Here is a 22102-nt window from a genome sequence, read left to right as displayed (position 1 = left end):
CTAGGTTGTCATAGGTTGATCCAATCCATTTGGAGCCTTGGTATGCTAGATAATTCAATCCATCAAAAACATTCGGATATTTAGCTTTCTATTAAGCATCATGTTAAACAACTCTGAACCATTCTCCTTCCCCAGAAGCAACTTCTTAAGATTGTCATTAGGGAAGATAGATAATTATCGGCTAATCTAGTTTATTCATTCTTATAAATATATGTCCTAAAAGTGTGACATCTAGACCCTGATACTAGTAAGATTCCATTTTATAGAATAATGAAATATTTATGAAAAAATGCTTAGTCGGACAGCTATAGGTCTGCCTTGAGACTACTATTGTGATAGTCTTTAAGTTACTGATAGCATCAAGACTTGGATGAAGTTCTCACTATGAAAAGAAATATTGGATGACAAAGCTTTCAAAATCACAAAATCAAATTCCAAGGTTAGAGGAACTAGTACCGAGCACCATACCAGTGCTCCAGCGGCACGACTCGGTACGGGCTGTCTGGAAAAACTGCCGAATTCCACCGCTGTATCGTACTGGTGGAGGCCGGTACCGGTACGGTACAAAGGGTCGGAACTGAATTCCACCGCTATACCGTACCGGTGGAGGCCGGTACCGGTATGGTACAGGCTGAACCGGTCGATTCCGACAGGTTCAGTAGACCTTGCTCCCAAGTTTATTATAATAATGATGATATATTTGAAGTTATATTTAATTTAATGCTTGCAACCTTTGCATGTCATGTATATGATTGATGAGTGAAAACTTGAGTGAGTTGGTGGCAGGGTACATGTTAATGTAAAATAAATGGCTTGGGTATGAGTTGAGGTTTTTTGACCCAAATCCAGCTCAACCAGACCCAAATCCAACCCGATCCGACCTATTGCCACCCTAAGATGGCCCCAACAAAAGTCATACAGAAGGTCTAACATACCTTGTCATTTATTCTATTACAATAGGCTCACTGCTTGATATGTGATGAAGCAACGTAAAATAGTCTTGACCTACCCTTGTTTCCATGTGATCGATCTTCTTCCTCTGCATACTTTGATGTTCTTGATGTATCAGCAGCATTTTTGTCCAGATTTCTCTATTCAATAATTGAATCCATTTGTGTTCCACCTCATATCCCCTTATGCTTAATTCTGTGGAATTTCAGCCTTCTCCTGAACTTGTGTAAAGCTTTGAGTATGTTTCTTAGTCAATTTGCTAGGTCTTCCTATTGGTAGCAAATGATGAATATTTATTTGGTTCCAAGTAAGTCATCTTGCATTTGTTAACATGAAATTTCACATCCTTCTACACATTTGTGAAGTTCCAATTTTGTTTCCTAGTCATGTTGCTTGGTCCTCCTGCTTGTAGTACATGATGAGCGTATGAACTTTTTACACAAGATGAAGGTACTAATGTTAGTTAAATTTTGCCTCTTAAGATTATGTTAATTTTCATGATGTTTTTAATAAATTTTAACTCTAGCTTTGTGTATGATGTTGAAAACCACATTTTGTTGTTTTTGTTATTCCAAATTTGTACATTCTGATATAAGCTTCTGTTATTGTAGCTATATGCAACTAGATCTTGGACAGCTGCGAGTGAAGAACAGTTTTAGTTGGCATGGTTGCAAAGAGAATGACCCTTCAGCTGTACATCTTGATATTCTTCATGCTGAGGTATGCTGTAAAGGTGAAGAAATTTTAAATTTATTTTACCACTGAATCCTTTCTTATTGAAGTCATTTTCTTTTAACTACGTGTTTCAATAACATGTAGATACATGGAGTCAACATGGCTGTAGGAATCAGTGGCCATTTAGGGAAATCAATGATACGAGAAGGTCGAGCCATTGATATTGAAGTGAGACGCAGTCTGAGAGATGTCTTTCGTAAGGTCCCAACACTATCTACAAAAGTTCAGGTGATCTATTTTATTTCTTGTAATATTTTTTTTAATCTTGTATTTGAATATTTAAATGAGCAGTAACTTTTACTTTTGATTTGACATACCTAGTTGTTGCCTCTGATCTGACTGAATTCTTCATAATTTTTCCTTATTAGAAATTTTAATAATGACAACTCTACTGGTTGAATGGCGCTAATAATCCTTTTCATAATTGTTTTCCTTAATTATTAAAGTTGCGGATAGTTTAGTTTTTTGCTCATTTTTCATATTGATTATTATTCCAAAATTACATTTGGAAATTGGAACTGTGATATCAATTTCTAGTTCTTTGTTGCAGATTCAGACACATGGCATGATCCAAGTTTTAGGCTTGCATTCTATGTTTATATGGAATTATTTAATCTGGGGTAGTATTATAAAGCACACACCGGATTATGAGAAAGAAGGTAGGGAGAACAAGCAATTGGTATATTGGTAAATCCAAGGATCATTGAACCGACTCGAACCGGCACCATATTAGGTCAGTTTGGGTTTTCGGGTCGGCAAAAGGGCCAGAATCGGCCAAAATCAAGCAGAACTGGGCGGTTCCAATCATTTTAGAGCGCTTCAGGGCAGTTCCAGCCCTTATCCTTTTTCCCTTCTTTTTTCTTTCTCTTTTTGCTTCTTTTATCCTTTCTTTTTCTTCTTCCTCTCTTTCTTTCCTTTTCTTCTTCTTTATTTCTTTTCTTCCTTCATTCATTTCCTTTTCTTCTCCCTTCCTTCCATGGGATCCATTATTGTACTCAATGTACTCTATTTACCAAGCACAAGGCTATTATTTTGCTGCTCAATGGAAAAGCTATAACATTTAGTGCGTAATTTATAATTATTCATGTGACATGTAAACTGCATAAACTGTACAGGATAATTGTTTTTCATCATTAGTGAAACCATGTTGAATACATACTCCACTCTGATGACCAAATAATCAAATCCATTTAACTTGCATATCATTTGCCCTTATATTTTAGAAGCACAAGGATCCAATCATTTCTGGGCACAATAACAGAATGAACTAATTAACAGTTGTGCTTCATGATGAATACCTATATATTTTATAGAGTATGTTGCATAGTGTAACTTTCTATGACTTTTTCTAGGCGTCATCACATCTTTATGAATTAGAAGCCACCCTAGATGCTAGAATCTGTCATAGCTTATTTTCCATTGGGTCTCAACCATGGAAGTGGACTATCATGGTAATCAAATTACTCTAGCCATTTATGCTTATTGTCCTACATTCTCGTCTTTTAGTTAACTACATGGTAATTGAATTTTGTTCATTTTAGAGTTCTGAGGATTGTATAACCTTTCTTTTTTTCCTAGTGCTTCTTCTTTTCTTTCTTTCCTTTTCTTCTTCCTATCCTTTCTTTTCCTTTTTCTTCTTCCTTCCTTCCTTCCGTTCTTTCCTTTTTCTCCTTCTTCCCTTACTCTTTTTTCTTTCTTTTTCTTTTTCTTACCTTCCATTCTTTTTTACCTTTTTCTTAGTCTTTTCTTGTAAACATCCATAAACCTAAAAATAATCAAAAACAAAAAACAAAAAAAATGCTATACTAACACCAAATTGGCATTCATTTGTGTACTGAGTATCAGTCTTAAGGTTTGGCAAACTGGTACTAGGGCTCATTACCAGCCGGTGTTCAGTTTGGTGTAATATGGGTCCATACCATGTCGTACTGGAATGAACCAAAATAAGCAAAGGGAGCGGGAGGGAGGAGTGAGAGGAAGAGAGAAAGAGGCAGAGAGAGGGATAGGGGGGAGTGGAAGAAGGAGAGGAAGCGAGAGAGGCCGAAGCCTTTGAACTCACCTAAAGGGGAGAGAGATTGATGTTGTTGGTGAGTGGGGCAGAGGCGAGGGCGGTGATGTCGTCGAGGATGAAGTCGGAATCGAGGTATACAACTCGATGGGTGTGGTCAGGAGCAATTGTGCGAGGATCACGACAATGGAACTATGGATCTAGGCAATGTCGAGGTACAACCTGGTACCGGTACGAACCGGTCCGGTTCAAACCGGTACAAGCCTGGTATCGGCACCGAGAAAGAAGAGGAAAGAAGAGAAAGAAGAGGAAGAAGAAGAGGGAGGAGAAGAAGAAGAGAAGAAGCCACTATCTAGGATCAACATTCGTTCAGTTCCGTATAGGCCGAACTGCCCAATTTGAGTTGGTTTAGTGTTCCTTGACTGGTATCGTTAACCGGCCAGTTCAGCCTGTACCATACCGGTACCGGCTTGAACTGGTACGGTACAACCATAGAATTTGGTTCCAACCCAAAAGGGGTTTGAACCGCACCGGTTCACACCGGTACTCGCGGGGAAGAAGAGGAAGAAATAGGAGAAAGAAGAGGAGGAACAAAAAGAGGAGAAGACTACCTGTCGAAGGGGGAGAAGAAGACCTCTCTTGTAGGGATTTTTTTCTACCGGGCCTCTTTCTTCCTCTCGAGCACCTCGCGGGGAAGAATACCTTGCAGGGAAGAAGACCTTCCTTGCTCGTGGGAGAAGGGGGAAAGAGAGGAGAGAGAGGAAGAAAAGAGCAGCTCGGAAAGAAGAGAAGAGGAAAAAAAAGAAAAGAAAAAAAAGAAGGGTCGGGGCAGCGCGCCCCCGCGCGGGGCGCGAGTGGGGAAACGCGTCCGGGATTGCACCCGCACGTGTTCCATGCGGTGTGAACAACGCGTCCACGCGCAGCGCGCGATTGATAAGAACCCCAGCTCGCCAAGCCAAATTTCGAAAGATTCGATCGGGGCCAACCCCGGCCAAGACCAAGTTGCGGGCCAAATCCACTGCTTGGAGGTTTAGCCAAGCATTGGCCAACCTCGACATCAGCCGGCTCAGCCCCACACAAGCCTTGTCCAGTGCCCGCGCGAGGTTCAGGGACCTCAACACCAGCGCGCGGAACCCCGCGCGCCCATCCAGCCACAGGCGCGTGCGGCCAACTATGCGCGCACAGCCCAGGCGTGCGGCCTTTCGCGCACGCATTAGCCAGTGTGTGGCCCTCCGCGCGCATGCGTAGCAGCGTGCAGGCCTCCGCGCACCCGCGTGGCGGTCACGGCCCTTCGCGCGCTCGTCCAGCACCCAGGCCGGCCAATGCCCGAGCGCTAGGCAGACTTGATGCTCGGCGCACCAACGCGCGCTCGGCGCTCCGCGCTCACGCTTGCATGGCGCGCCCGAACCTCGCCACGACCAGATGGCGCCAGTGCACTGTCAGGCCGCCATCCCACGCCTCGCCAGCACCCGGCACACACGCAACGCCCCGTTGCGCGTGCGCCAAGAGTGAGCATGGACGTGGGCGACGACAAGGGGCAACAACCCATGCGCGCGCACCTGAGCGCGGGCGTACAGAAGAGAACCAAGCACAAGGCATGGCACGGCAAGCACAGGATTCAGCTAGCATTGCGCTTGACCAAGCACCATCAAGCCAATTGGTTCAGAGGCATGTGCATGGGCTGAGCCAAGCCAAAGCAAGCAACATTAGGGCAAGCCCATTCACATTGTGTCACGACCAACTGAGAGCAATCCAATGGGGCACACATCAGCCAGCACGCGCGCGGCTGCAAGCAAAGCAAAGGATTTGGTCAACAACCGACCAAGACAAGTGGCAAGCATCCGCGCACAGGCCCAAGAGCAAACATGGAAGGATCCCCAAAGGAGGCACTCGGCCAACAGGCCGAGACGTGTCATGCATCCGTGCGCAAGAGCAAACAAGGAAAGATCCCCAAAGGCAGCGCTCGGCCAAGGACAGCAGGCTGAGCCACATGGCAAGCATCCAAACGCCCGGAAGGGATCAAAGATAGCAAGAAAGCGTGCAGAATCTATGGAGGAGTCTACGGAGCGAGCAGAGGCATGGGCGGCCTAGATGCATCAAGTCGCAAGATTAGTGGTGCAGGGAAGGACAAGTTACTAGTCCGCGGGAGAAGAAGCAGCTGGATCCACGTCTCGGCCAACCAAGACCCACGTTCCGGCCAACCAAGATCCGCGTCCCAACCAGCCCGGGAGCACACTCCAGCCAGCCACCAAAAGATAGCAAATCAGGACTATGCGGACAAGTGGCAGCACCCGCACGGGACACACCCCGGCTAACCGGGCGACCCATCCTGGGCGTCCAACAATTTCAGCACATGGCTGCAGGGATCAAGATTAGTTGGGATCCTCTTGCAGCTGATTTAGAATCTTATTTGAATTTTGGAATGTTTCCGCCAATAAGCCATAGGCATGAGGCCTATATAAAGGAACCATTAGGGCCCTTCGAAGGCATCTTCTTCATCATTCAAATTCTGCATTGTAAAGGGTTATCCCTAAGGTCCCTTAGGTGGGTTTTCGGCCGTAAGGCTTGGGCTAGAGTGGGATAAATCAACTCCCCTTAGATTGTATTAGGTCAGCATGATTCCTTTTCGATCTTGCTAGCGTACCCTTCGTTGTCATTTTGAAATAGAATCGTCATCTTTTCTTCCCCGCATCTTGATTCTTCTCCTCAACCGAGCACCATCATTGGAGTAGCATAGGCAAGGTTCCAAAGGCAGCAAGAGATAGCGCGTTACCCGACACAAAGACGGTTCCGCAATCAACACAACTCCCTCAACTGGACCTTGGCATAGGGTTTGGGACTGCGGCGCCTTGTGGGCCAACAGCGGTTCCCTGGGCGGGGCAGCGAGCCTACACGAGTAGCCCACATGGGCTTTTAATGCCATAGAGTGGCTTTTAAAACTCAGCCCTCTGTGGCATAATGCATATGCGCGCGCGTCCGCGGATTTTGTTTTTTTTCTGAATCGGTTCGGTACCAGTTCCAACCGATATCGAACCAGTATCAGTCTCCACCGGTACGTTGGTTTGGTCGGTACTGCATACCTTGTTTGGAAGCATATTATATTGGTCCCTAAATAGTACGATAGACGGTACTGAAATTGCGGACCTTCAGTAACTTATTTGGAATTCATTAAACTTCAATTACTAATTCAATGGTTTGTTGTACTGCCCCATTTCGCCCCGCATGAGGCATACCATACTGTACTGGAAGAAAACCGATATGAAACTTAACTTTGAGTCGGGTTTAGCCCCGTACCGAGCCAAACTACCCCTACCGAGGCATACTGACCTATATCGAGACACACCGAGGTGCGACAGAAACTTACCGACATGTATCAAGGCGTACCGAGATAAAAATTAAGAAAAATGGTTAGAAAGCTATTTCGGTATATACTACAATATGCATACCATACGATACTGTACTGACCGTATCGTACCGAATCGGTAAAGTACCGATACGTTATCCAGTACCAAGGTTGCAGACAAGGTCTGCCGTACCGGTGGTGGCCCGGACCGGTCACGAACCGGTCCCGTACCGGTCCCGTACCGGTCCGAAACGGTTCTCCAACAATAAACTACTGGTACCGGATTCCACGCTGATCCAGTACCGGTCCCAGGCCGAACCGGTACGGTAGACCATGGTTGCAGACCTTAATTAATTCTAACAGTAAGGTCAACTTTTTTTTGTTACATGGGACTAACCTGGTTCAGCATGGCAAGATTAAATGCATTGATATGGATCGTGGAATGAATTGAGCAGATGTGACCTACAAAAAGCTCGTTGTCCATTCATGAGCATTAGAAGGTAGCCACTTCATATTTTCAGAAACCTTTTTCTATTGGTCGCTGAATATGGTATTCTTTTTAGGTTGAAAAAGTCATATATGTATGCAGATTAGAGTCCACCAATACCAGATTTTTATTATACTAAACCATTATGTAATAATATAAGCAGACCTTTATTTACTACTGATTTTTTAATTGGAGGGTCCAACAAATAATAATATTTGTAATCAATGTTGGTAGAACAAACCCAAACCGGCCGGTTCTGCCCGTTTTGAACTGTACAGTGGCTCACCGGTACGATTCCGGCTCAGAAAACGGGATGCATTTCCAAAACCGGAGAAGGAGAAGCAAAGGGAGCGAGCAAGGGAGCGAGGGAGAGGGAGAGGATGCCGGCGGAGCCTGACGGAGGCCGCAAGGGGGCCGACATCGGAGAAGAAGGGCCGCTTAAGTGGCCGACCCCTGGAAGAGGCAGAACGAGAGGAAAAGAGAGATAGAAGGGGGAGGGAGGGATGTAGGCTCAAATGTGGCACATCCAAAGGAAAACAACAAGTTTTTGGGCTGTGAACAGTATTGGAGTTGACTCCGGCACGTTGTGAAGACTTGGCATAGTGCAGGGGTCGACCCTAGGACTTCGGGGGTCGACTCCTTAAGAGCGACAGGAAAAAATCTGAGAGCTGTTTTCTGGGACAGCTTCAGGGGTCGACTCCACGACAGCAGGGGTCGACCCCAGGACAGCAGGAGTCAACCCGAGCACTGTTTTCACGGGATTTTCAGGCGTAAAGCGGGCCAAGTCAAGGTTTTTCAAGTCTCAAAGGGTCTAAGTCATTCTTGGGCTAGGTTTAGGCTCAAAGGGGGAGAGCATGTAAGTCATGGACTTGGGTTGAGTGCTTTCTAATGTGGCTTAGGAGGAGATTGAGTTGGTGTATGATTAGACTAAAATTGGGTGCCTATATAAAGGCTTGATGTAATCAGTTTTAGGGTTATCACTTGGATTATTGCTTGAGCAATAAAGGAGCCGCCAGAAAACTTTCTCCCACGTTCTCTCTTCTCTTCCTCTTCTTCTCCACGAAAACCCTAGTTTGTGATTGTGGTTCTTCATCTCTTCTTCCTTCTTTCCCCACGCGGCCTGATGCCCTAGGGGACGCCCTAGGTTAGCGGATGTCAAGGATCCACACGCTTCCGCATAGCGCCAACAAGGGAGGGACGCCGGCGGAGGGCTGGCGGAGCCTGCGAGGGGGCCGACGCCAGGGAAGAAGACCGCTTAAGCGGCCGACCCCTATTTTGTTCGAAACAAGGGCCGACCATTTAAAAAAATTGCCGACTTCACTTATGAATTCGCAATTTTTTTAAGCGGCTGACCCCTGTTTCATACGACCCTTGTTTCGAATGAAACAGAAGGTCGGCCGCTTAAGCGGCCTTCTTCCCCGGCGCCGGCCCCCTCTCAGAGCCTCCGCTGGGCTCCGCTGGCCCTCCTCCGTCGTCCTCTCCCTCCCCCACTCTCTCTCTTTTTTCCTCTCTCGTTTTGCCCTCTCTCCTGTCTGTTTGCTGTGTCGGTACGGGCTCGGCACGGCATGGCACGGTGCCTGCCCGTACTGAGCTGTTTCGCCGGAGAACCAGTACCGGTTCCTCTGACGTTGGTTGTAATGTATAATTGGCCTTTGAATTAAACTAATTTTTCTTCCTTCTATTAAGTGGAATTCATGTTGTTATTGACCATTTGCCAGATCAATACTAAATTTATTATGGTATCTTCAGAATAAAGTTTAGCACTTGCAAAGTGGATTGCTACAATAAATTTTTTTAACTAGTCTAATTTTCATATTGCATAGCTGTTTCTAGTAAGTCCAATTTTCTTTATGATTTACTTAACTTACATATTTGTTCTCTTAGTTTTTTATTACCTCTGCTAATATCTAATGTTTTGTGACTGCTATATACCTTTCTTTCACTGTGTTAGCAAAATTTAAAAAGTGAAAAAATTGATTTTTTTTTCGTCTTAACTTTTCAAGCAGGTTGGTTTCTTACATGGTGTCATGTCAGACAAGGAATACAATGTCATAATAAATTGTTTATATATGAACCTGTCAGAAGTCCCAAAGCTTCCTCCTAGTTTTCGTGGCAATGTAGATGAGACGAAGGAGTCAATTCGTATGCTTGCTGATAAGGTCAACCATAATAGTCAAATTTTACTCTCACGTTCTATTTTTGTTTTGGCTGTTGAGGTCCACTATGCCTTGCTAGAGCTATGCAATGGTCTTGATGAGGAGTCTCCTTTAGCCCAGATTGCTGTGAGTACTGCTTGACTTCAGTATATATGGAAGCATTCTGTTTGTTATTTTCGTACTATAGCAGCATGCTTCATTTTCCAGTAGCTTGCACGTCAATCATCCAAATACTGCTTATCATCTCAGATGTCTCGTAAACCTCATTTGATTGGTTCTTTTCACATGTTCTTCATGTTTCTGCAGCTAGAAGGACTATGGGTATCGTATCGATCAACTTCTTTGTTTGAAGCAGACCTCTACCTGACTATTCCTAAATTCTCTGTGCTGGACATACGTCCTGATACAAAGCCGGAAATGTGCCTGATGCTTGGATCTTACTCGGATGTTTCGAAACCTGCTGTATATAACATTTCTAGTTTGCCTGGAACTTGTCCAGGATCACCTACAAACGATGTTTCTACCAAGATTTCAGAAAATGCAACTGACATAGATGTTTCTAACTTGACTATGCTGGTAATGGATTACCGATGGCGCTCATCATTCCAATCTTTTGTAATCCGCATCCAGCAACCTCGTATTCTTGTTGTTCTGGACTTCCTTCTTGCAGTTGTTGAATATTTTGTGCCTTCTTTGGGTGCAATAACAGGAAGGGAGGAAAGCTTAAACCCAAAGAATGATCCACTGACTAACAGTTATGATATAATACTTTCTGAATCCATTTACATGCAGAGAGATGATATTGTACACCTTTCCCCTAGAAGAAAATTAATTGTGGATGGATGTGGTATTGATGAGTTCACTTATGATGGGTGTGGAGGTACAATATCCTTAAGTGAGGAGTTTGATATGAAAGAGCAATCATTTTCTGGAACTATTATCATAATTGGGCGTGGACAGAAGTTGCGGTTCAAGAATGTTAAAATTGAGGTATACTCCCTATTCTAGTTTTGGCAAGTATAGTCTAATAACTGATCTCAGCATCACTTTCTTATGTAGCTTTCTTGTCACAGGCTTGGTATATTATGTCTGCTATAATATCTGCATTCATATAGCTTGTGCTATATTATCTGACCTATAAAATGATAGTACAAATTCTTCTACATCTCTTCTTGGTTAAAAGTTAAAAACCTTGGTCACAACCTTTTCTCCTCTCTCATGTGCTTGGCAAAAGTGGATTGCTGACTGCCGCATACCCATGGGATAAGCTTCCAAGCTTCCATCTCGTTTCATTTTTATTAGGGGCTAAAGCATCATGCGCTATGCCAACATCTGTACCTTGTCAGCACTTGGTATGCACCAGCATGGTACAGTGGGCATGTTGGTAAAAAAATTCATGACTAGCATGCTAGAATATGATATATGTTCAAATTATTTTCTTAATTTGGACTTTTTTTCTTTGTTTTTAACTAATAAATAGTGTTTAACTAATTTGTGGGAACCTAACTTCATAAATTTTTTGAGATCCCTATGTGAATAATTGTTAGAAAAGCGAGTTGCATAATTTCCTGAAAATTTATGATTAAGAGAGAATAATTAATAATTTTACCTAGTTAAAAAGATAGAAACATGTTTTAAGTTCAAACCAAGGTTGGCTATACTAGTACCGAGATCCACACTGGTTGTCCAACGATATGGTACAGTACTGGTACCATGCCATTCCTGTTCATTTTGGACTTTTTTAATTTTCAAATTTTGAACTGAGTTCGGCATATGTTTTGCCAACTTCAGTTCAAAATTCGAAAATAAAAAATGGAGTTTGAAATGGAAAATAGAAGAGAATTATCCTTGTTCCACTTTCCTTTGTTTTTGAAACAAACATGATTGGAGAGAGGGGGAGAGGGAGAAAAGGAGAGAGAAAGAGAGGGAGAGGGAGAGGGAGAGGGGGGTGGAGTAGTAAGGAGGAAAGCGAGGGAAATCCTAACCCTAACTTGACCCGAAGGAAGAGAAGAGAGAGAGAGGGAGGGAGGGAGGGAGGTAGCGACGTACCAAAATGTGGGCAGGGGCCGGGGGGCGCGGGGGTGGGGTGGGTGGGGGAGGGGGGTTTTGTTGCGGTTAGACAACTGCGACTTCGCGAGTGGCTTTGGGAAGGAATGGTGTTCTCAAGTGGGAGGGGGATACTCTCTTGAAGATCCCGAGCCGGAGGGGGGAGGAAACACGTAATTGAGAAGTTTAATAGCTGGAGGGCGGGTTTAATAATGAGCTGGGCCGTCTCGTTTTAAATGCTTGAACCGTGCCAGTCCCCGACCAATCCATTTTGGTATGCCCTGAGCCGGCTGGTTCGGTACAGTTCGGCAAACCTTAGTTCAAACTTCGTGATTGAAAATACAGGAAAAATAAGTATGTTTACACAGTAACCACATTGTTGTTGTTGTACATGTGCTGTGGATCTTGTGAAAAGCAAATATACTGCTCATGCCTCATGCTATTGCTTTCTCATATACTTCATCTATTTCACTTTGTCATGATGCATATAAACTTCCTCTAGAGGCAGAAATATCGTAACACCTACTACCTGTCGGCATATTGTGAGTATTGTTATTCACTTATACAGACCATTTTGGGGTCTGAAAATGCCTGCCAATGTATGTCATAGTGAAATTGAACTCCTCAAATCCATGGGATGTTAAACAATATGTGGCATCAGTATTTGATGTATCTAAATGAAAACCATGCTGCTACTACAGAAAAGACTTGGATGACTCCCCTCAGCCTGTAAGAAATTATCATCATTGGATCTCACCGACATTGAAATCATCTTGGGCCCTTTCTTTTAGTTTTAGCATCTACATCCTTACGATATATCTTAGAAAACAAGATGACCTGACCAATTGGTCTCTTATGGCATAGCTTCATCAATTTAAAGGGCAATCCATATGTAAAGCATGAAATATGATTTAATTCAGTAAGTTCAAAAGAAAACCCAAATAAGTAAGGGAAAATGAGTTACCTTGACTATTAGCAATCTATTAGGGAAGGATGACTTTGTTACAACGAGTGCCCTGTAGATCAGACCCTCAAATGATGAGGGAAGAAGCATAGAAAATCAATGGGGAATTGCTTCTGACTGCTTAGATTAGAAGCAAGATCTTTGAGTTTGTCAGCGTAAGTTAAAAAGGAAAAAGAATAATATAGGCTTTTATCAATATGTAAAGTCTTTACAATGCGTATCAAAGTAATATGATAGCACCGGCATTGAGCCAGGCTTGATCAGCAGCACAGGATCAGGTTAGATTAAAGAAGCAGGCTGTAGTCAGGGTTATGTTGCCGCTATGGAGTATTTGGTTTCCTGTTATTGAGTGACAAATCAGAGTTCTAATGAAGTGATTAACACAGGTGTGACCCTTTAAGCCCTCCACTCGACCCAGATAGGGTAGCAGGGTTCGTGGCACTTGAAGTTAAATACTTTATATTGATTAAAGCAAGAAAAAGTTCAAAACCATGGTTAGGAGGAAGATAACCAGTAGCTATATGTATGCTACTAAAGGTCTCTGTCAACATTATGGATCTTTCAGTGACTTCAGAAACTTTTTCACAGTTCATTGGAAACAACCAACATGTCATTGAACCTAGAATCTACCTGGGTTACTCTCAAATCCATGAAAGCTAACTCAAAATCCACCATGTAAAAGAGAACACACAAGAGTGCACTTTAAGAAAATTCTTCTTTCACTTTGCTGTATTGCAAGGCTGCAAGCTAAGTACGAGTATATATTGGTTCCATGATAATTATATTGGTTATGATTCATATGTCCTTTGGAATTCATTTTGAACTAGGAAAACTAATAAAACTAATCAATCTAAAAGCTAACATTCGAACTACTGTCATGTGTCAACTAGCAAAATCGGATGACAGTTAACAATTATGGTGCCTCAGATAGAACCACACAGCGGATCATCTTTTCAAAGTTTACACAATAAGTCTGTTGTCTAAGTCCATGCTGATCTTCTGGAAACCTTTGGGTGTCCTAGGATGGGTTGGACTAATCTAATGATGGAATTGTAGCTGTTGCATTGACTATGATGTTGAACTCTCAGTTTATTTTGGTAGAATGATAGCAACATCCTTGCCATCTGTTCTGTCCTCAATGACAATAGAACTGCAGTCAGTTTATTTTTCGCAGTTTTGGGCCTCGTATCCTCTAGGCTTCATCCGATGGGCTCAGATTGCTTCTGAATTCTGATGGTTGTATTTGAGGGACCATAACCTTGCGAAGGTCAGTTCTGACCTGCATCATAAGCAGTGGTGCTAACTGATACACAATTGGCCAACTTGAGTGGTATAATTCTGTGCACTCCTATGCCATGTCCACATCCAATTGGTATGTTATATGTCATGTATATAGAATGATAAAGACTGACACTTTGTGGAGTGATTGATAATACCCCAATTTGATTTTGATGAGACCAAAGCATTTGAGTATATTTTATGTTATACTAATGAATTCAATCCAATATCTCACGCAAAATTTGTGAGAATCTTCTTTTGAGTGCATGTGGAAATCAGCTTAAGTCAAAGGCTGAACCTCGAGTCGACTCCGGAGGATTTCGAGTCGACTCCAAGTGTTTCAGATGTTCTGGCACAGGCTCGAGTCGACTCCGGCACACTGCGAGTCGACTCCGACTAAGAACAGACAGCAGGACAGAAAGATGAATCTCAGACCCTGTCACCGAGTCGACTCCTGAAGAATTCGAGTCGACTCCGATGATTACCGAGTCGACTCCAGATAGTTCCGAGTCGACTCCAAGGAGTAACAGACAGAAAGACAGAGAAGTGGTTTCTGGACCCTGTTACCGAGTCGACTCCAGAAGAATTCGAGTCGACTCCAACGGTTGGGGAGTCGACTCCTAAACAAGCAAGAGTCGACTCTCAGAGGAAAGCAAGACTAAAAGACAGAGAACCAACTTCGGGCTCTGAGAGCCGAGTCGACTCCAAGACGATCCGAGTCGACTTTGAGGCAGTTCAACTCCAAAGACAGAAGATCAGTTTTTGGGCTCTGAGAGCCGAGTCGACTCCAAGACGATCCGAGTCGACTCCGAGTCAGTTCAACTCCAAAAACAGAAGATCAGTTTTTCGGTCTCTAAGAGCCGAGTCGACTCCAAGAGAATCCGAGTCGACTCGAGGGAGTAAACCTGAAAGAAAGATCTCTGGAATCCTGAGAACGAGTCGTCTCTAGAGGGCCGAGTCATCTCCGGATACTGGCGAGTCGACTCCACGTTTGGCCGAGTCGACTCCAGAACGGGACAACACTTTAATTCAAATCTTGAACAGTGGGCGAGTCGTTTCCAGTAAACCATGAGTCGACTCCAGCAACAGTCGAGTCGACTCCAGATCGAGCGAGTCGACTCCAATCCCAACGGACACATTGTCAGGAGTTGCAGATTGTGCAGAACGGCCCTAAATTGGTGTCTAACGGCTAGTTTTCAAAGTGGACTGCTTAAATAGCCAGAGTGAACAGTAATAGACATTAAGAGAGAGATTCCATTCAAAGAAAAAGTGATTTCCACCTACCAAAATCTCTCAAGAGTAAATACAAGGGAAAGAAGGAAGAAGCGAATTGAAGTCCATCCTACAAACTCCTTCCTTTGCATTCAAGGCTATCCTTTTGACATCAAGTCTTTAGCGCATTCAAAGAGGAGACTCTAAAGTCGAGAAGCTCCTTCTTCCACTTCCAAAATCTGTTTGAGGGCTTCTAACTTCACTCTTTTCATATTGTTTAATATTTGCTTATTAAGAAGCTTTCCGTGTAATTTTTCCAAACTATTTTCTTACTTGATTCAATCAGGGGATTGAATCAAGGGTTGTAAGGTTGGTTGGTGAGCCGAGGGTAAAACCAACGGTGTAAGGGTTCGATTGTGATCCCGAAAAAATAATCGAGTGGTTTTAGTCGGTGAGCCTGTGAAAACCGACCGAGTTCGTTGTGATCTCATAAAACAACAAGTTGGGTTGTGAACTTGTAAAACAACCGGCTGTAATCCGAGGGATTATAGTGAACTCCCAAGTGAAGCTTGGGGAGTGGACGTAGGAGCAAGGGTTAGCTCCGAACCACTATAAAATCTCTTGTGTTTGTGATTGGTTCATTGTCTCTTCCATCCCCTTCATTCAGTACATCTAGTAAACTAATTAATCCGCTTGCAATAAGGTTTAATTAGTTACTCGTTAAGTTTGTATTTGTAATAAGTACTTAAAACCCAATTCACCCCCCCTTTTGGGTTGTCTTCTTGGGCAACACACTTTGTCAGAGCCGGAACTCTTATATTAAAAGAGTAAAAGATCAAAATGACAACCCCATTTGGATCTTCTCTTATTGAGGGGCAATCCACCCATAGACCTCCATTCTTCAATGGAACCGACTACACCTATTGGAAGGCTAGGATGAGGATATTTATCCAAGCTCAAGATTATGAGATTTGGAGCACCATAGTTAATAGACCATACATTCCTTCAATTTTTGTAGATGATATTACTATACCCAAACTTGAAAAAGATTGGGATGACAATGATATAAGGAAGGCACAACTAAATGCCAAAGCAATGAATGTGCTTTATTGTGCCTTAGACCGCAATGAATTTAATAGTCTCTACTTGCAATTCTGCAAAAGAGATATGGGACAGACTTGAGGTGACCCACGAGGGCACGAATCAAGTCAAAGAATCTAAAATAAACATACTAGTTCATAAGTATGAACTATTTAAAATGGATTCTAATGAAACTATCACTTGCATGTTCACTAGATTTACTGATATCGTCAATGGTCTAAAAAGTCTTGGCAAAAGTTATGCTAACAGTGACCTTGTCAGAAAAATTCTTCGATCTTTGCCAAAGTCATGGAAAGCCAAGGTAACGGCAATCCAAGAAGCCAAGGACTTGAACAAGCTGCCACTTGAGGAGCTTTTTGGATCCCTTATGACGCATGAGCTCACGATGAAACAACACAGCGAAGAAGAATCCTCTCATAAGAAAAAGATAATTGCCCTCAAATCTACTTCTTCTAACAAAGATCCATCTTGCAGTAGCAGCAGTGAAGAAGAAGATAATGAGGGAGACGATGATGAGGCTCTTCTCGTGCGAAAGTTCAGAAAATTCATCAACCGGAAGAAGTCCTTTCATCAGAGAAGAGGTCCCTCAAGTTCCTACAATAAGGATAAAGGTAAAGAAAGGAAAAATGAAGGAATCGGATTCTATGAATGCAAGAAGCCGGGACATTTCAGAGTTGATTGTCCCTTACTGAAGAAGGGCAGCAAATATAAGAAAAAGAAAGTCCTCGTCTCCACTTTGACGGACTCCGATTCATCATCATCATCATTGGATGAAGAACAAGAGAAAAAGGCCAACTTATGTTTTATGGCGAATGAAAATGAGGTAACATCTGAAACGCATTTAGATTTTACCTTTGATGAATTGTATGATGCTTTTAATGAACTAATGGATGAATATAAGGTAATGAATCTTAAGAATAAAGAACTAAAACTAACTAATCATCTCACTTCCATAAATACGATAAATTAATTAAGGACAAGGATTTTATCATTAGAGAAAATTAGAACTTAAAACAAACAACCAAATGTTAATTCAAAAAACTAATACCTTAATTAAAGATAACGAAAAACTAACCAAGGAAATTTCAGAACTTAAAAACGGTAAACAAACTATAAAAGATAATCTCACAAAAGACTTAAACATACTGAAAACAGAAAAACAAAAGCTAATAAAAGAACTTGAAAAATACAAACCTATTGTTGAAAAGTTTACATATAGCTCTGAAAAATTGGAAATGATACTTAATAATCAACGAGCTGTGTTTAATAGAGCTGGTTTAGGGTATAAACCTAAGAATAAGCAAAAGCTCCTTAAAAATTTCTTTGTGAAAGCAGGGGAAAGTAAAACTAAGAATATAACCTGTTTTTGCTGTGGAAAAGTAGGACATAAAGCTAATGTGTGTGACCATAGGAAAGTAGAAGCTAAAAGGAAAATTAAAAAGGTTTGGGTTCCAAAAAGAACCAACATTACTAACCTTGAAGGACCCAAGAAAACTTGGGTACCTAAAATTGTATGATTTCCTTGTGTAGGAGTGTCTTGCAGCCAAAGTCGACAAAAACTGTTGGTACTTGGATAGTGGCTGCTCAAGACACATGACGGGTGACAAGGAGCAATTCTTCACCCTAGAGCCTAAAAGGGTGATGCTGTGACATTTGGAGACAATAACCAAGGTCACATCGTTGGTATAGGTAAAGTACAAATCACCTCTTCAACCTTTGTTGATAATGTACGATTTGTAGATGGTCTTAAGCATAACTTACTTAGCGTAAGTCAATTATGTGATAGAGGTTTTGATGTTCTGTTTAAGCCAACTCTTTGCATCATAACCAACTCAAGTGACAATAGCTTAGTATTCAAATAAATAAGACGTGGTAATATGTACGTAGTAGATCTTGAAGATCTTGCCAAAAATAATCCTTGCTTAGTAGCTAGTGATACTAAGGTTAATGATGCAAGTTGGTTATGGCACCGTAAGTTAGGTCATGCAAGTATGGATACAATATCAAACTAGTTAAAAGAGATTCTATAATAGGTTTGCCAAAACTAAAATTTGAGAAAAAATAAAATTTGTGAAGCATGTCAATATGGAAAACAATCTAGAAGCTCTTTTAAATCCATAAATTGTGTCACTACTACTAGACCCCTTGAACTACTACACATGGATCTATTTGGACCAACTAGAACCACAAGTCTTGGTGGAAACAAGTATGGCCTTGTCATTGTAGATGATTTTTCTAGATACACATGGGTCATGTTCTTAGCTCATAAAGATGAAGCATTTTCAGTTTTAAGAAATTTCATAAGGAAGTTACTAATTCAAGAAATGCTTCAGTTATAGCTATTAGGAGTGATCATGGAACGGAATTTGTAAATCATCTATTTGATGAATTTTGTAGTAAAAAGGGAATAACTCATAATTTCTCTGCACCTAGGACACCACAACAAAATGGAGTTGTAGAAAGAAAGAATAGAACCCTAGAGGAAATGGCTAGAACCATGTTGTGCAAAAGTAACCTCCCTAAGTATTTTTAGGGGGAAGCCATTAATACATCATGTCATATATTAAATAGGGTTTTATTGAGACCAATTATAAAGAAAACACCTTATGAACTTTGGAGAGATAGAAAGCCCAAAGTAAACTATTTTCATGTTTTTGGATGTAGGTGTTTCATTCATAATAATGACAAAGATAACTTAGGTAAATTTGATTCTAAATCAGATGAAGGTATCTTTTTGGGATATTCCACATTAAGTAAAGCTTATAGAGTCTTTAACAAAAGAACCCTTGTTATTGAAGAGTCTATACATGTTGTTTTTGATGATACTAATGATATCTCTTCTAGCAAGAAAGTAGCTCTTGATGAGGATGCAAAAATACTTGAGAAAAAGATAGATGAGATGACATTACAAGAGGATGAACCGAAGCAAATTGGAGAAACTTCAACAAGCCAAGAGGTAATTTATGATCATGGGCTTACTAAGGCTTGGAGGTATGCTCATGGTCATCCTAAGAAATTAATTTTAGATAATCCATCTCAACCTGTTAGAACTAGAGCATCTCTTAGGAACTTAAATAATCATCTAGCATTTATCTCACACTTTGAACCTAAAAACATAGAAGAAGCTGAAAATGATGTAAATTGGATAAATGCGATGCAAGAAGAGCTAAACCAATTTACTAGAAACAAAGTATGGAACTTACTTGATCGGCCCACTGAATACTCAATAATAGAAACTAAATGAATATATAAAAATAAACTTGATGAAAATGGAATCGTGATTAGGAACAAGGCTAGACTAGTAGCAAAGGGCTATAATTAAGAAGAAGGTATAGACTTTGATGAGACTTTTACTCCTGTGCTAGACTTGAAGCAATTAGATTGTTATTAGCATTTGCATGCTCTAAAGACTTCAAACTATTTCAAATGGATGTAAAAAGTGCCTTTTTGAATGGGTATATTAATGAGGAGGTGTATGTAGAACAACCTCCTGGTTTTGAAAATCATCAATACCTCAATCATGTTTATAAACTAAACAAAACACTTTATGGTCTGAAACAAGCTCCTAAAGCATGGTATGAAAGATTTAGCAAATTTCTATTAGACCATGAATTCTCTAGAGGGAACGTTGATACAACACTGTTTTTAAAGAAGAAAAACAAAGATATGTTAGTAGTTCAGATTTATGTAGATGATATTATTTTCGGTGCTCCTAACAATCGCCTCTGCGAAGAATTTGCTGACTTAATGCAGAGTGAATTTGAAATGAGCATGATGGGAGAGCTGAACTATTTTCTCGGGCTCCAAATCAAACAATCTAAAGAAGGCATCTTCATCTGTCAAGCAAAATACATCAAGGAGATGCTTAAGAAGTTTGATATGGAAGGAAACAAGTCAATCAGCACATCCATGAGTTCATCATGCAAACTAGACAAAGATGAATCAGGTAAATCAGTAGATCAAAAGATGTATAGAGGTATGATAGGATCTTTATTATATCTTACTGCAAGTAGACCTGATATCATGTTTAGTGTATGCATGTGTGCTAGATATCAATCTAATCCTAAGGAATCACATTTAATTGCTATTAAGAGAATCTTTAAATACCTAATAGGAACAAAAAACATAGGTTTATGGTACTCTAAAGAATCAAGCATAAACTTAATAGGGTACACTGATTCAGACTTCGCTGGTTGTAAACTTGATTAAAAAAGCACCAGCGGGTCATGTCAATTCTTAGGAAAAAACTTAATCTCTTGGTTTAGCAAGAAACAAAACTCGTTTGCACTATCTACGGCTGAAGCCGAATATGTAGCTGCCGGGAGTTGTTGTGCTCAAATCTTATGGATTAAACAACTTGAAGATTATGGCATTAAACAAGATAAAATTTTCATTAACTGTGATAATACGAGTGCCATTAATCTAACTAAAAATCCAATTCAACATTCAAGAACTAAACACATTGAGATAAGACATCACTTCATAAGAGATCATGTTCTGAATGGTGATGTGACACTTCAATTTGTTTGTACTGATGATCAACTTGCTGATATCTTCACAAAATCTTTGAGTGAAGATCAATTTTGTATACTTAGAAGAGGGTTAGGAGTGATTGATCCATTCTAGTGATAGTCTCCTCTAATTCATTGATTTTGATGATTAGTTTATGTTGGACATAGGACCTCTTATCTATGATCATCAAATTAGTTCTTAAATCTGAGATAGTTCCATAACTCTCTCTTTTGGCATGGAAATAAAAAGATTTTTGATTATGTGCCAGAGTTCGAGTTGACTCGAATAGATTTTAGAGTCGGCTCGTGGGAGAGTCGACTCGCGCATATTTGGGAGTCGACTCGAGGTCGAGTCGACTCGCGACTTACCGGAGTCGACTCGAGGTCGGGAATCCGATTTTTTAACCCTAAGCGGAATATTTTTCTCTTCACTTTTATTTTCAGCCGCCACTGTTCAAAAGCCCTAGAGCCGTCTCCGACCTCGTCTCCGACCCATTCTAGGTTCTTTCCTCGGTGTTTCCTCCATTTTTCTTGTCCTTCCCCTGTGTTTAGGTCAAAAATGCCTAGGAAAGTCATTGTCCCAAGCCGAAAGAGACCCTTCTCCGCGAGTGGGGTCGAGCGACGGTCCAAGGCTCGGAACGAACCCACGAGGCCACCACCTCCGGTTCCTTCCCCGCCTAGGCCGGTTCCCTCGCGCTCATGCGCTGGGAAGGTTGTCTCTACCGGGAGGCAAGTCAATTTTGACTTCCTCTCCCGAGAAGGGTTCAACCTAGGGCATCACCTTAGGGCCCAGGGCTTAGAGTTCTTCTTTTCTCTTGACCTTCCTACCTATCCAGGGTTAGTTAGGGAATTTTACGGTACTGTCGCACGGGGTAGCGGCGGTATCCAGGGGACTGTAGCGAGTGCCCCAGTTTTCCTTTTCGAGGACTTCATTGCTCGAGTCCTCCATCTCTCCAGTGAGGGGATCGTTCCCACACACCCCTCAGATAGGATAGAGGCCCTTACGGCCATCTTAGGGAGTCCACCTCTGTCCCCCATAGAGGAGGTGTTCGCAAATCAGCTTTCGGCTGAAATGCGGCTTCTCCTAAGTATCATTTCTAAGACTCTCTTCCCCAAAACTGGTAGGTTTGACTTCATTTCGGAGAGAGACCTAGCTTTGATGTTCCACATCCTCCAAGACACTCCCATCAACTTTCCTAAACTCATCTACAAATATCTTTGTGAACCCCTAGACAAACCTAGGCTGAGTCTCCCGTATGGGATATCGTTCACCCTTATCTTTAGGGAGTTAGAGGTCCCTATCTCTGAGG

General features: G+C 41.8%; 1 protein-coding gene across 5 annotated transcripts in view; it reads left to right on the top strand.

The window, feature by feature from the left end:
* LOC103722332 (calcium-dependent lipid-binding family protein) overlaps positions 1-22102 on the top strand; it is a 151061-nt gene that overhangs the window by 80667 nt on the left and 48292 nt on the right. For 4 of the 5 annotated variants that reach the window (XM_088709929.2, XM_088709928.2, XM_088709927.2 and 1 more), the window contains 4 exons: positions 1563-1671; positions 1771-1914; positions 9531-9806; positions 9987-10670. In XM_088709929.2, coding sequence (XP_088566055.2) covers positions 1563-1671; positions 1771-1914; positions 9531-9806; positions 9987-10670 — 1213 coding nt within the window. The remainder of the gene's footprint in view (positions 1-1562; positions 1672-1770; positions 1915-9530; positions 9807-9986; positions 10671-22102) is intronic. The other variant, XM_088709930.2, reaches the window with a different exon arrangement.

Source organism: Phoenix dactylifera, chromosome 13 (assembly GCF_051530095.1).
Source record: "Phoenix dactylifera cultivar Ajwa chromosome 13, Ajwa_hap1_PhDact_Kaust_v1.1, whole genome shotgun sequence".
NCBI lineage: Eukaryota > Viridiplantae > Streptophyta > Magnoliopsida > Arecales > Arecaceae > Phoenix > Phoenix dactylifera.
The sequence above is the reverse complement of the archived record's forward strand: the minus strand, read 5'-3'. Positions and strand labels throughout refer to the sequence as shown.